The sequence below is a fragment of the Pagrus pagrus genome (genome assembly GCF_965226575.1).
Source record: "Pagrus pagrus genome assembly, chromosome: 19".
Lineage (NCBI taxonomy): Eukaryota > Metazoa > Chordata > Actinopteri > Spariformes > Sparidae > Pagrus > Pagrus pagrus.
The window spans coordinates 24,049,865-24,065,268 of record NC_140203.1 but is presented as its reverse complement, the minus strand read 5'-3'; the positions used below and the strand labels follow the sequence as shown (position 1 = coordinate 24,065,268).

The 15,404-nt window shown below is 41.2% G+C and overlaps 1 protein-coding gene across 3 annotated transcripts in view; it reads left to right on the top strand.

The window, feature by feature from the left end:
- wdr7 (WD repeat domain 7) overlaps positions 1-15,404 on the top strand; it is a 121,977-nt gene that overhangs the window by 50,403 nt on the left and 56,170 nt on the right. For all 3 annotated transcript variants that reach the window (XM_084383740.1, XM_084383739.1, XM_084383741.1), the window contains 3 exons: positions 1,628-1,746; positions 1,990-2,113; positions 12,322-12,435. In XM_084383740.1, the coding sequence (XP_084239866.1) occupies positions 1,628-1,746; positions 1,990-2,113; positions 12,322-12,435 (357 nt within the window). The remainder of the gene's footprint in view (positions 1-1,627; positions 1,747-1,989; positions 2,114-12,321; positions 12,436-15,404) is intronic.

Genomic DNA, 15,404 nt, shown 5'->3' with positions numbered 1-15,404 from the left:
CCGTTTCAGGTGAAAATTAAGTAGTCTGAAGACAGAAGAGGGGTCAACTTTTATTAGATATTGAAAGTGGTGGTGGACGGTAAGGTTAAATTTGATTTAAGGAACTAATTAGCAAAATGTTTTTGATGTTGAGATATCTGAGGTTTCTGCAAGACAGTGTTGGAAATTTTGTACCCAGAGGTTGATCCAATACTGACACAATTGGGTTATTATGCTGTAGGACGAATGTCAAATATTTGACCAGATATTTAACATTGGTTTTTGTGATATTAATCACAATAAAGCTTTCAAGCTCAGCTTAGATGCGGTTTGTTTGTTATACACCTAATGGTTTGAGTTTTGCCTGTACATTTGGATGGCGGAGGTAAGTTGATGCCCTTGGCAAAGAAATTTGTATGGAATTTCTTTCCTGCTCAAAAACAATTCAGTGTCCTTTCAAGTGCATTTCCATACATGCATCTTCTCTGGAAACCATATATTGAACCAATATATGTGAATAAGGTCCTTGGTTTATGTTGAGTATCAGCAAATAAACATTTCAGTCCATTTTTTGTCACGGACATGTAAGAGCTGGTTTATATTTCTCTTGTGTTTGGTGTAAAATATAAATATAAGCCGTTATTTTGGCTCAGAGTGATACAGCTGGATTTGAGCCCTATTAAAGCGATACCAAGACATTTTGAATGTTACTTTTCTTCGTCTGTCACTCAGGAAAACAAAACTGAGAAGAAGAGTGATGGACTTGTAGCACCTTTGTCATTTTTTATGAAAACGTACAAGTCTTTATTGTCAAGTAAAATCTTCCACACATTGTAGTTTTCCTGAATAATATGAAACACACTTAGGTTCATCATGCCAAGGTATCGTTATGAGGCCTCTGTTGATCCACCTGGCAGTGCTGTATATCTGTTGTCTACCTGTTTAATGCCATCAAACATACCCAGGCTCTGGTTAGCAGAAATAACTTTGCTCTAACCAAGACTGCAAATAATAGCCAATAATATTCTCATCTTGTGTTTAACTGTTGTTAGTGTGCGGGGATTGTATAAGGACAAAGTCAAACTGTGTATAAGGATGTAAGAAACTCACTGCTGTCATATGGAAACATCAGACAAAAATAGTGATATAAATACACCTAAAGGAATAAGTTAACATTGTGGGATATTGTGTATTTGTGTTCTTACATGCACATTGTGATTTTGCACATTGTGATTATTGTTTGATAATTAATATCAGATTGTTCATCACTTTGCTCCATCAGCAATATATCTTCATGAATACTGACCAGAATTCAAACGAAATTGGCTGAAGATATTGTTCATCCCTAGAGGATAAATTCTAGTTATTCTGATGTCCCTTGACCTGTCCTTTTGTGCCACCATTAGAACAAAATTTCCATTTGTAAGGCCCTAAGAAAAGCTTCATCATCAGAATGATGTTTGTTCTGTCCCCGCACTATATACTATATCATATTGTCTGATTTTCACTTCTGAAAAGAAGTGTTTTTATGTGACAGCTGTGAGCTCTGTGTAGGAGCATGTGAGAAACTTGGAAATGTAAAATTATTCACATGCCCTCCTTGTAGGCTTTTCTAACTGTGTGTGTTTTTGTGCGTGTGTGTGTGCAGGATGGAGTCAGCTGGCAGCCATGCACTGTGTAATGCTCCCTGACCTCCTTGGCCTGGACAAGTTCAGACCTCCTCTGTTGGAGATGTTGGCGAGGAGATGGCAGGACCGCTGTCTGGAGGTAACACACACACATTGCATGCACAGCTCCAGGCTAAGGCTTACGGCCAACCCTGTCTCCTTGAAATTCTGTTCATATACTCTGAATTATCAACAGCAAATACATTTTGAAAGAAACATATGGTTGCCGGGAGAACTAGTTTTACCATCCAACGAATGAACCATGTCTGTTCACTTTGGTTGAAGTGAAAATGATGGACATTAAAAGTAGTCATAGTCATAACTAAAATCTTTGTGGTTTTAGGTACGAGAAGCAGCACAAGCTCTCCTACTGGCTGAATTAAGAAGGATTGGCCAATCAGGACGTAAGGACACCATAGACATGTGGGCTCCCTACCTGCCTCAGTATGTGGACACTGTCAGCTCTCGTAAGTACCTCACAGTGCTTCATATCTCAGAGAGAGAATGAAATCTGTGTTTGTTTTTCGCTAACTGTGAGAATATTAACATGCCAATAAATGCTAACATGCTCAAAGAAAACTGATTTTACACAACCAAATATGTTTCCATGTATTGAGGGTTACTACTGCATATATGTACATTTGTGCCTCCGGAGAGACATGTGTTAAGTCTGATAAATTGCCTCAAGAGATGTCATTTGAGTCAGCATTGGTTGGGTCTGAAGACACGTTTGGAAGTGAAAAACAAATCAGTTGGTGTAGAATTATAAATAAGTGGGCTTACCAGACCTTTTGGGTTCGCTCTTCATCTCTGCTTGAAGTTAACAGCTTGAGGTTACATTAGCCGCTGCAAGCAATACTCCCAAATCTCTGACCAAAACTTTTGCAGTCGTCTGGAGTTGTATTGCAGGTGATGTAGGCGCAAGGTTTTGCCTTAGAAGAATGTGTGGAGTACAGTGTCATTCTCCTGCATCGATTTTTGATTCTTTTCTATGAACTGTCCATTGTTAGTCCGACAATATGATATGATATATAATGCTATATATGCAATTTAATGCAAATTAGGTAGAGTACTCTTTTATGTTCCATGTAACATCCGATAGGTGATAACATCCTAACTGTAGGTGTTATTAAGGAGCATCATGGCATGCTAGCATTAGCAATCAGCTGAAAGCACAGCCTAACCCGATGATGAGACAAAATGTCCTTTTCATTTCACTACGGCTGCCCTGTATCAGTAGACGAAACCGTTAGTCAATGAGAAAAGTCATAGTACACCAACTTTTCATTAGTCTTTTAGTCACAGAAAAACAAAAAGAAACAGTCACACTCCATTTGGGAGTTGTGCCTTATCTGTGGGTTTGGACGAAAGTATTAGGGGGACATGGACACGTTTTTTCTTGTATTATGGAAGTTGCTAACTGGAGCCGCTAGTTAGCTCTGTTAGCCATGCATTGCCAACAAGATAAGTGCTAATAAGATAAGTGCTAAGTATCGAAACAATTAAATTATTATCGTAAACGTGTTACGACTTGTCAACCAATGGCTTGAACAAACTTGAAAATCTTTTGTGTGGGGCAGCCCTCCATTTCACTTCAGTCCGATGCCGTGTTCATGTTAGCTGATTACTGTTGGTAGCAGGGAATATTTTAGTTTTTCTGTTATTTGACTTACAGCTGCATCCATCTCACTCACAGTTGTCCCCATTTTTGTGGCTGTTTTTCGTGGAAGTACCAAGGTGTTTAGCTAGCTGCGCAGGAAGATGATGTACCCACTCTTAATCCCAACTGTAAAACTGTGATTGGTCAAATGTTTTTGCGAGAAATTGCTGTCAAGGAGCACAACACAAGCACTCTATGAACAATTCTTACATATCTATCTCTCTGTCTATTCGTCTATCACTGTCTTTTTCTCTCTGTCTTCTGTGTATTCCCTGATCTCTCTCTCTGTCTATAGTTAGACCTGCTGATGGGAAGAAAGGTGAATCTCCACCTTCTTTACTAGAAACAGCCTTCTAAAATGCTGCGTGTGTGTGTGTGCGCGCGCGTTCGTTCAGGAGTCGCCTTGTGGTTGAGGATGTTGGGGGTTTCTCAGGGGAACAGTTGCTATGGAAACGTGCACCGGTCAGTGTTGTGTTACCACAGCAGTACCGCAGGCGGGGGAGGTGGAGGGAGTGATGGGTCTGTGACCTCGGGGGACGAGGGAGGGGGGGAGGGAACCGAGAGAAAGAGAGAGATAGAGCGAGGTTAAAGGGTCATTGAATTTGATCCGTGTGCTGCACAGCAGGACTGGAACAGACAGTAAGATGACTCCTGCTGGTCCTGGAAATCCTGGAATATCTTGGGAGAGTCGGGAATGTGTTGAATCCTCTGGAGAAGTCCTTTGAACTTGAAGCTGTTCTTGGGTGTGTCTATTCTAAAAACGCCAAACATGTCTTTTCACATATTTTGAACTCAAAATCTGACCTTTTTCCATTCTGTAAAACAGGTTGTGTCAACCTTTTCAGGTCTGTCACCCCATGTTTTGATCCCAAAATGACCCCTCTTTAACATCACATAAAAACTACAAGTCTGTTTTTGCCCTGAAGCTAACCAGCACTAGCAGCAGTAACATGCCCCGAAGCTCTGGATTTGAAGGTTAAAAGTGTCCACAGTCCACAAAGTGCCAATGGGTCTATTAAAGGATCAGTTAACCTAAAAAATTCAGTCCTTCAGTCTGCTCACCCCTATGCTGGAGGAAAGCCGGGTGAAGTTCATAGTCCACAAAATATTTCTGGATCCTCACAGCAAAACAATATTGCACCCTTCTTCTAAACAACTGAAGTAGTTGGGAACTTGTTTTTAAATGTAACAGATAAACATAAAACGGCCCAATACAGCTTGTCAGGTGTAATCCACCCTTTTATTTTAAGCTGAATCTTCACTGTAGCTGCTAAGCTAAAAGCGTTAGCGTGTACCCCCTCTGGTGTTGTGCTTTAATCGGTTGTTTTCTTAAGTTTTAAAAAAGTGCCCAGCTAAGTTGTTTAGGAGAATGCTGCAACGTTGTTTTGCTGTGAAGCTCCAGAAATGACGAGAGTTCGACCGACTTTCCATCGGTATGAGGGTGAGAAGATTTTAATTTGTCAACTGTTCCTTTTAAAGGAGGACAACAAATATTTCCTCTAACATTAAGACGATGTCCACAGCAAATGCTAATAAACATGAAAACTTTATTTTTTGTTTCTTCCACCAGCACCAGCTTTTTTAGCATGTTCTCTAGGAATTCACTTCAGAAGTTTGCTGTCAGTGTTGTGTCAGCTCTACTGAAGCATCCCTCCATTCAGTCCACACCAACTCTGACCTCCATTACAGCTTCATTGTTCTCAGAGGCAGCTGTCCTCCTGTCAGCATCGCAGCACCTGAGGAGCTGAGAGGACAGTGGCACGACTAATTGTCTTCACCAGGCTGAGGAAAATGTTCTGAATAAAATGTTTGCCAGAAGATTTCAAGCCCCGATCAAACATCAGAGATATACAGTCGTTAATGAGTTCACAACACAGAACAGGAGATTTGTACAGTTTCTTTTTGTTTAATATTTTTTGGGGCCTTTTTGTGGCTTTATTAAACAGGACATAGAGAGAAGACAGGAAAAGGGATGAGAGAGAGGGTCTCTGGTCGTTAGGACAACTCACACTAATTTCAAAGTTGTGCTACCCAGCCATTCACTAAGCCAGCTGGACTGGATCAACTCCGTGGTAAAGCAAAGAGATAGACTAGGTGACAGTCCTGTGACATGCCGTTGTTTTTTCCTGTGTCATTTTACCTTGCTTAGTGAAAATTGGTTTGACTTGGATGTCTGGCGAAGCTCTGGCTGCTGTCTGATGTCTATGGGATTAATTATGAACATGAATTAGAAATTCTTTAAACCGTTGCTGTTTCCGGAGTAGCTAATTATCTACAGACTTATTTTTATAACGATAATATAACAAGTGTTACATTGACTGGACAAGATCGAGACAGTCACAATTGTAGTTTGGCAAAGCCCCTCAGCATTGAGGCCGGGAGGCTGCTCCGAGGACGTAACCAGTGCCGGCACTGACAATTTGGTGCCCTAGGCAAGATTTTAGCTGGTGCCTCCTTGCATCGCAGTCAATTTATATATATATATATATATATATATATACAGTACAGACCAAAAGTTTGGACACACCTTCTCATTCAATGAGTTTCCTTTCTTTTCATGACTATTGACATTGTAGATTCACACTGAAGGCATCAAAACTATGAATTAACACATGTGGAAATATGTACTTAACAAAAAAGTGTAAAACAACTGAAAATACGCCTTATATTCTAGTTTCTTCAAAGTAGCCACCTTTTGCTCTGATTACTGCTTTGCACACACTCTGCATTCTCTTGATGAGCTTCAAGAGGTAGTCACCTGAAATGGTTTTCACTTCACAGGTGTGCCCTGTCAGGTTTAATAAGTGGGATTTCTTGCCTTATAAATGGGGTTGGGACCATCAGTTGTGTTGTGCAGAAGTCAGGTGGATACACAGCTGATAGTCCTACTGAATAGACTGTTAGAATTTGTATTATGGCAAGAAAAAAGCAGCTAAGTAAAGAAAAACGAGTGGCCATCATTACTTTAAGAAATGAAGGTCAGTCAGTCCGAAAAATTGGGAAAACTTTGAAAGTGTCCCCAAGTGCAGTCGCAAAAACCATCAAGCGCTACAAAGAAACTGGCTCACATGAGGACCGCCCCAGGAAAGGAAGACCAAGAGTCACCTCTGCTGCGGAGGATAAGTTCATCCGAGTCACCAGCCTCAGAAATCGCAGGTTAACAGCAGCTGAGATTAGAGACCAGGTCAATGCCACACAGAGTTCTAGCAGCAGACACATCTCTAGAACAACTGTTAAGAGGAGACTGTGTGAATCAGGCCTTCATGGTAGAATAGCTGCTAGGAAACCACTGCTAAGGACAGGCAACAAGCAGAAGAGACTTGTTTGGGCTAAAGAACACAAGGAATGGACATTAGACCAGTGAAAATCTGTGCTTTGGTCTGATGAGTCCAAATTTGAGATCTTTGGTTCCAACCACCGTGTCTTTGTGCGACGCAGAAAAGGTGAACGGATGGACTCTACATACCTGGTTCCCACCGTGAAGCATGGAGGAGGAGGTGTGATGGTGTGGGGGTGCTTTGCTGGTGACACTGTTGGGGATTTATTCAAAATTGAAGGCATACTGAACCAGCATGGCTACCACAGCATCTTGCAGCGGCATGCTATTCCATCCGGTTTGCGTTTAGTTGGACCATCATTTATTTTTCAACAGGACAATGACCCCAAACACACCTCCAGGCTGTGTAAGGGCTATTTGACCAAGAAGGAGAGTGATGGGGTGCTGCGCCAGATGACCTGGCCTCCACAGTCACCGGACCTGAACCCAATCGAGATGGTTTGGGGTGAGGTGGACCGCAGAGTGAAGGCAAAAGGGCCAACAAGTGCTAAGCATCTCTGGGAACTCCTTCAAGACTGTTGGAAGACCATTTCAGGTGACTACCTCTTGAAGCTCATCAAGAGAATGCCAAGAGTGTGCGAAGCAGTAATCAAAGCAAAAGGTGGCTACTTTGAAGAACCTAGAATATAAGACATATTTTCAGTTGTTTCACACTTTTTTGTTAAGTATATAATTCCACATGTGTTAATTCATAGTTTTGATGCCTTCAGTGTGAATCTACAATTTTCATAGTCATGAAAATAAAGAAAACTCTTTGAATGAGAAGGTGTGTCCAAACTTTTGGTCTGTACTGTATATATATATATATATATATATATATATATATACACACACACACACATATATAGGCTATACACACATATATATATATATATATATATATATATATATATATATATGTGTGTGTGTGTGTATAGCCTATGAATGATACGGGAAAGCTAAGGTATGGAGTATTAACAGTAATACACTTTAACTGCACTTTAACACTGATATAAACTTTAACAAACATAAACTGTGACACAATAAACCAAAGGCTTACAACTACCCTATTACTTATAAAGGGGATGGAAAACTAATAGCATTCTAACTGACATACAAGCAGGAAAACCAGGCCAGACGTTAACTTTCCAAATGTCCCTGATGAATTTAACATTAACTTACATCGACTCAGCTGTTTACTGATTATTAAACAATGCTACTATCGTCTGAAGTAAGCTAGCAAGTTAACACTCTACTCCAACAGCGGTAACTACGATGAATTAAACTATTGATTTCATCCGCTTCATCACATTGACGTTACTGTACCTCTTTCTTTTTCATGTTTTTCTTCCTCTTCTTTCATTCTTTTCCTTCCCTGGGCGCCGGATGGTTTAAGTCTTTTGGACGTTGTGATTCCGCTACAGTATCAATAAATGTCTCTCTTGGTCTTGGGGTCAGATTCAGGCAGCTCGCCTCTCGAACAGGATGTCAACACTTAGTTATGACACGTAAAACATACATCACCTCACAAGGGCAGCTTCATCATCGTTAGGACAGTTAGGACCTTAACAATATTTTAGTACTGACCAATCAGGAACCAGTACCAGTTTAGTTTTGGTCCTCGATAAACACACCAGCATTGTGGTGATATACTACACAGTAGACTATATACTGTACATTATAGCACTTCTTGCACACTCACTGAGATGAGTATAACATAAGTGGAGTGATTGGATCCCTGTCTTTCTCTCTCTATATATATCTCTGTCTCTGTCCAGCAGCAGAGTAGTTGTTGTTTGAAGGAAGACACCTGTATTTATCCATTAGCTTTAAGTGCTGAGGAAATGTCACTGAGTCAGTGAAGGAGTCCCACTGTCGCAGCATGGGGCTGACCAGACAGCGCACACACACAAAGCAGTGGCCATGACCTTTCAGCTCTCCTGGAAGTGTTTAAAAGGCTTTAACACAAAGGAAACAGGGCGAGCTGGAGTTGTTAACCTGGACTCAGAGGGAGAGAGAGAGAAATAAAGTACGTCCACTCAGTATCCATCTTCACTGCTGCGTCTAATTAGCTGCTTTTTACCTTATAGGCGCAGGTCAGCAATTTGGGAAGCATTCTTATTAGCTGTCTCTGATAATGAGTTGAGAATGATGTAAGTCTCATGTTTCTGTCTAAGTAAGTACGGAGCTGGAATGAGGACATGGTTGGCTTAGCTTAGCATTAGACTTAAAGCAGGGGGAAATGGCTCCCATAAATCTGTCCAAAGTTTAAACTCAACTACAAACTCATCTGACAAATGAATATCAAGCTATTGCTCGGCAAACCACAGCCAAGAGTACCGACCACATCTGTCGACATGGATGGTGCACAGAAGTCCTAACAGACAATAAAACAGGAGCGTGAAGCTTTAATCTTTGAGATGGAAGACTTCCAAAGATGCAGGGGGGACAAAAGGAAGCAGTGGAGGCCCTGGAGAGAGCCTGCGAGGCTCGGCAGGGAGAAAGAGTCAACCTGGGCTGGGTGGATAGAGAGGGGCTCTACACACACTTCACACCGTCATATTCACACACACACTTGATTAAACAAATTCCCCAGCATTGTTCCCCCTCACACACGCATGAACACACACAGTTTTAAGGGTCAAACTGTGTGCATGTGTGAAGCAGCTGTTTCTTTGATCACTGAACAGCGGTCACCATTTCCTCTCTCTCCTCTGTCTTTGGTTTACTATCTGCCTCGATCGCTCAATCTTGTCTGTTTTTTCCCACTCAGTGACCTGCTGCTGTTAAAGATCCACCTCCTCCTCTTCTCCTCTTCACTTTTTTTCTCCTCCTCATCTCCTTCCTCTCATCTTTTTCTTTTTTTCTCCTCCTCCCTCTATTCCACTTCTTTTTCCTCTGCTCCTATTCCTCACCTCCCCCACCTATCCTCTCTTCTCTCCCCCTTCTTCTCTCCCCCTTCTTCTCCTCTTCTTTTTCATTCTTTCTTTCTTTCTTTCTTTCTTTCTTCCATCCTTCCTTCACTGGGTGGATGGAGTTGAGTAGAATAAGTTGAATTGATATTCCTCTATATAATTCTTCTATATATTATTTTGTAATACATATCCTATATATTAGTTCTTGTTACATTTGTGGAACATGAAACACAAAGAGATAGGTAAAAGGTGGGAGATATTCTCACAAAAGAAGTATTGAAATAGCCATGGTAATGTACATATCAGAAATATGTGTGTAAAGTTTCCCAAGAATAAATCAAGAACAAATGATAATACAAATGCTAAAAGGGAAACTCATCTTACATGGAAAACCATTCATCATTTTATTGATAGTTATTCAAATTAAACTTATAAAGTAATTAAAGTAATTTTAAAAATACCCAAAAAGAAACAAATGATCCAAATCAAAAAATAGATTGAGGTTGAAAGAGCAGAGAGCCCACTGTGATTTAAAGAACAGGAATCTGTGTTTTAACCATGAGGAGAGAGCAACAGACGCAAGAGAGGAGTGTACGAGATCCTGGAGGTTAACAAGGCATGCTGGGAGCTATGTGTCATGGCTGACATGACAAGCTTGACCTTGGAGCAGAGCTGAATGCCTCCCCCCAACATCCACCCCTCTTCCACCTCCCTCTTTCCTTTTTCCTTCTGCTCCTGCATCTCTCTTTCTCATTCCCACACCCAGAACAGATGAGTTGTCGGCCCAGCCTCTCTGTGTGTGTGTGTCTAGGTGTGTGTCTAGGTGTGTGTGTGTATTTGCGATCAACCACCTTAAATGGTACATGTAAAGCAGAATTGGACAAACCTAAACAGTGGTTTGTTTTGAGAACAATGTTTCTCTCTCTGGATAGTAATTACAGAGACAACATTTCACCCATACAAAGTAATCCATCAAGAATATGCGGCATATTGGGCATTTATGTGGCATATTGAACAATTTTGCGACTCATGACTTAAATGATTTACAAGGTGGAGGTCCCACACGAGGTGGAGGTCCACAATCTGTCTCTGGGGTTATGTGTCACAACTACTTACTTGCTACAGATGTGTTATGTAGTATGAAGTGACCAAAAAAAAGGCGTATGCATTGCGAAGCGAGTGTGTGGGAGAGAAAGAGTGCGCTGGATAGAAGGTATGGGCAAGGGAGACAGAGTGAGCAGTGCAGAGAGGCTGTGAATGTGAGCCGAGCAGAGGAGAAACAGTGAAATTGTCAATTAAGCAGTAGTCACTGATTACATTAATTACATACATAACATTCTTAAAACCAGCCACTCGGAACCTGAGTCGCAGGCCTGAGTTGAGCTGCAGCGGGTCAGTTCACACTGCTGGTTGTCTAAAACAGCAGTTCTCAAGCACAAACTAGACCACAGAGCCCCATTTGTTAAGATTTTGTCCATGGGTTTTTTTGGAACTGAACACTATTGTGCGTTATGTCAGTTAAGCTCATATGGACTGAAATTGAACTGAGAGCGAGAGCGAGCTCTGTTTATGTAGGAACATCCCTCAGTCTGTTTGGTCATCACAGCAACGCATCCATTATGTTTTAATTAAGTTCAATTAAGTTTTTATCACTTTAACGTTTGAGACGGATAATCAACAACCAGGCTGTGTATCGGCCTTCTGTCAGTGTGAGTGTGTGCATGTGTGTGATGTAAAGCTCTACAGAGTCATTATGTTGAGCTGTCAGCAGTGTGTGAGCAGGTTAATTGGAACATGAAGCACAATGTTAACCAGGATTAATCAATGTAATTACACACATTGTAATTACAGTCTTTTATTGGTGCGATCAGGGTCTCCTCATGAACCTGTGTGTGATGGTTCTATTATTATTGTTATTGTTATCTTTTTTTTTTTTTTTTTCTAATCTAACCCAAATGGGATAATTTCTGCTTTTTTGCTGATGTTTTCTTCCACAGGGGAACACTGTGATGAGGTTGTGTGGGCGTGTATGCGTTTGCTTGTGTGTTATTCATTAATTAGTCTGTTTTCCCAGAGATTAGCCCAGTGTCGGCTCTGCTACCTTTAGTCGCTTCATTCATTAGCGCAGCATCATTCATTAACCCAGCCGCTAATGAAAAGCCACTCTTAATTGGCAATGAAGAGATAAGGGCTAAATGAAAACACTAAATATACAGGGGGCAGCGGTGTGTGTGTGTGTGTGTGTGTGTGTGTGTGTGTGTGTGTGTGTGTGTGTGTGTGTGTGTCCATTAATTCTCTAGATAAAGAGGAGGCCCAGTAAACCTTTATTAGCTACTTAACCAGGACACTTAGCCTAATAATAAGGATCAACACAGAAACCTGGTGTCATGCTCACTAACAACACACACACACACAGTGGGGGATGAGAAGAATCATTGAAATACCACACAGACATATGTTAGTTCATGTACTCTTGGTACATGTGTGCATGTGCTATTTGAGCTGCCTCTACTGTACTGTAGACATAGACATAGACTGCCTCTTCATCTTTCTTCATCAACACATGTATGCACGTGTGGTCGTGATTCTTACATTTAACACACATGTACGAATGCAATGTCAATACAGCAGCATTACTGCACTGTTATTAAAAAATCTATAGTTACGTGCAACATAAAGCAAATCTGGACCACACACACACACACACCCCTGGAGGTCTGTCTGATTCATGGGACAGTAGATGCTGATATTTAATATTAACCCACCTGTCTCTCTTTCCTTCAGCTGGGACAGCCACTGAGGCCTCCCCTCCAGCCCCGCCTCCTCCTGAGGCTCAGCCAATAGAAACCAAGGCTCCTGAGGAGGAAATGGATGTCACGGATGATGATATCACAGCAGGTAGGCACAATATACTGTCTTAAAAAGTCTCATTTAATTACTAGATTTTGTGTTTAGATGAAGCAGATATACTGTTTATTTCTTTCTTATAGGAATATTGAGTTTTACACTGATGTACAAACTGTACAGTATCTATTTTGTAGCCTGTATTGAGCCCGCCTGGGGTCTTAAGGCTGATTTATAGTTGCACTAACAACCCAAGTGACCTATGCCGGTGTAAGCTTTTATACATGTGTGCTGGTGTCCCTGTTGCTGGTGGTGTTGATACAGCGGGTTGCCAGCTGTGCTTTGCCCAGTAAACACACCCACCTCTTCGGCCTGCAGCTGTGTCTCTTAACTAGGTAGAGTGGACAGTTTATCTGCAAGAAAGGCTGCCACGGGGCTGCTCATGGAGGGGCATTCCACTCTAAGCACTGAAAGAAGCCAGAAAAGCAATGCCACCAAGCTGACTAATCACAGTTGTTGTGGTTAATTAATACATTTCCAGGGAGTTGCACATCAGACCACGGCTTAGGCTACGGCATAAGGCATGCGTCTATGTAGAGATTCAACAGATGCCAGAAAGTTATATCCTGGCCAATGATGATTTGCTATGGAATATCTGTGAATGTGACACTTATGTACATGATACAAGTCGTGACAGACTGCAAGCTCTGATTAGTCGGGGCTGAACATACAGTACAGTAGTCTGTTGGCCCAATCATGACAGGAATTTTTGACTCTAAAATCTGAGAAACTTACCATCTCAAAATCACTTCTGCTGCTCACATTTCACCCTCAAGTTACTATGAAATATTTAATGGCTAAAAGTAAGGGATCATTTTCCCCAGTGACCTGTGGAGCCTCATCTGGTTTGATGTAAGAAACATTAAAAACCAATTTATCATTTATGTACAGCTGAACTCTGGAGTCTTGCTCTGGTGACTCTGAATGTAGGTTAATCATTGTGATTGTGTGTGTGTGTGTGTGTGTGTGTGTGTGTGTGAGAGAGAGAGAGCATGCATGTGTCCCCACATGTGTGAGTCCAGTTTACTGTGACCTGCATGGTGTTAAAAACAGTTTGGTGTTTAGTGCGCAAACATGCTCTCTCTCTCTCTCTCTCTCTATTTTTTTCTCTCTCTCTCTTTCTCTCTTTTCTCTCTCTCCCTCTCTCTCTCTCTCTCTCTCTCTCTCTCTCTATTTTCTCTCTCTCTCTCTCTATTTTCTCTCTCTCTCTCTCTATTTTTTTCTCTCTCTCTCTTTCTCTCTTTTCTCTCTCTCTCTCTCTCTCTCTCTCTCTCTCTCTCTCTCTCTCTCTCTCTCTCTCTCTCTCTCTAACTAACACCCACACACACCCACACGATAAGGTGAGGAAAGATTTATCCCCATGACACCTGCAGTACAGGTAGAAAACTCACATACACACACACTCATACACTGTTCCACTCCATTTATCTTTTGTCACCTTTCCCCGAAAGTTTAACAGTGACAGACACAGACAGAGAGGCACGCACGCACGCGCACACACACACACACACACACACACACACACACACACACCATCAGGTCTAGTGTTAAGCGGTATTTTCCATTCAACATTTCTTCTTTTGTGTTTCTTTTTTTTTTCTTCCACCGGCTTCGTGCCAATAAACCTTGCTTTACTTTCTCCTGCAGCAGCTGATCATCATCATCTCATTAACTATATTGGAGTCTAAAGGGAAATTTACATTCTCCCAACAATGATGAATTCTAGAAAAAATCCTCTCGCTGTCTCTTCACCCTCTTTCCTTCCTCCTCCCTCCATTCTTCTCTTGGACCAGTCAATATCACAGATGTGTCTGACAATTTATCATTTCTCACAGCTCATTTTTCTCCTATTGACAGCAGTATTTTTTCATTCAGTCTCTGTAGTATTCAATCTGTTAGCAGACGCCTCAAACACAGAGTCTGAATCTTTTCTGCTGTGGAGGAAAAAACTCATTGAGTTTCCAAACTTTTTCACTCTGATTTCTTGTTTCACTGCCTGTCTGCTATTTTTTGAACTTTTCTTTTTGTAAATCCATTAAAAAAATAGAAGAAAAAAAAGGATGCGCCTCAGTTGGGGGTTTTATGGCAGTTTGCAACACATAGCTCTGTGCATTGCAATCAAACCAGCTTGCAAAGCTGAGGTAGAGATTCATGCACAGAAGAAAACACATTTTTGATCTGAAGGACAAACACACCTACTTTTAAACATTATGAAAGACATGGATATCAACAGGTTTTTGGATATGTGTAAATATCACAACGCCGACCTCTTCAAAAAGGTGAATTGGTTGTAAGGTTGTATGACGTGCTTTATTATGTTACGCACAGCTGCATGTAAACTGGAATATCAGTGGAATATTCATTTTCATTAGCCGTATAAACAGCTTAGTCAGAATATTGGCTGTTTAAGGGCACAAACTGGAATATGATTATGAATATGAAGTTTTGGACCAATCCCAGAGGAGCAGTGGGCAGCCAACATACTGTGCCCTATGTTGGCTGCCCACTGCTCCTCCGGGATTGGTTAAATGCAGAGAATCAGCTTCACTACATTGTACAGTGTAAGATTGCATGTGACAAATAACGATTATTCTTCTAATTATTACTATTTTCATTATCTACCGTATCGATTTTTTTCTGATAAATCAAATTATTGTAAAGAATAGTTTCAGATTTTTTCCCCAGTCATTTATAATACACCTCTCATATGCCAGACATACAGAATCTATGTTGGCAGTATTATTGATGGCTGTAATCATTCCTCTTTTGAGGAAAGAAGAGAACAGATAAGGGGGAAAGGGAGGAAAACAGCAGAAAAAACAGAGGAGGAAAGGAAAAGGAGGGAAAAGGAAAAAAGGAGCTGAAATGAGAAAAGAGTAGGAAAGAATAAGAGAAGGAAGTAGGAGGGACAGGAGAAGAGAACGGAGGAAAGGAAGGAGGAAATGGGAGGAAACAAAAGAGGA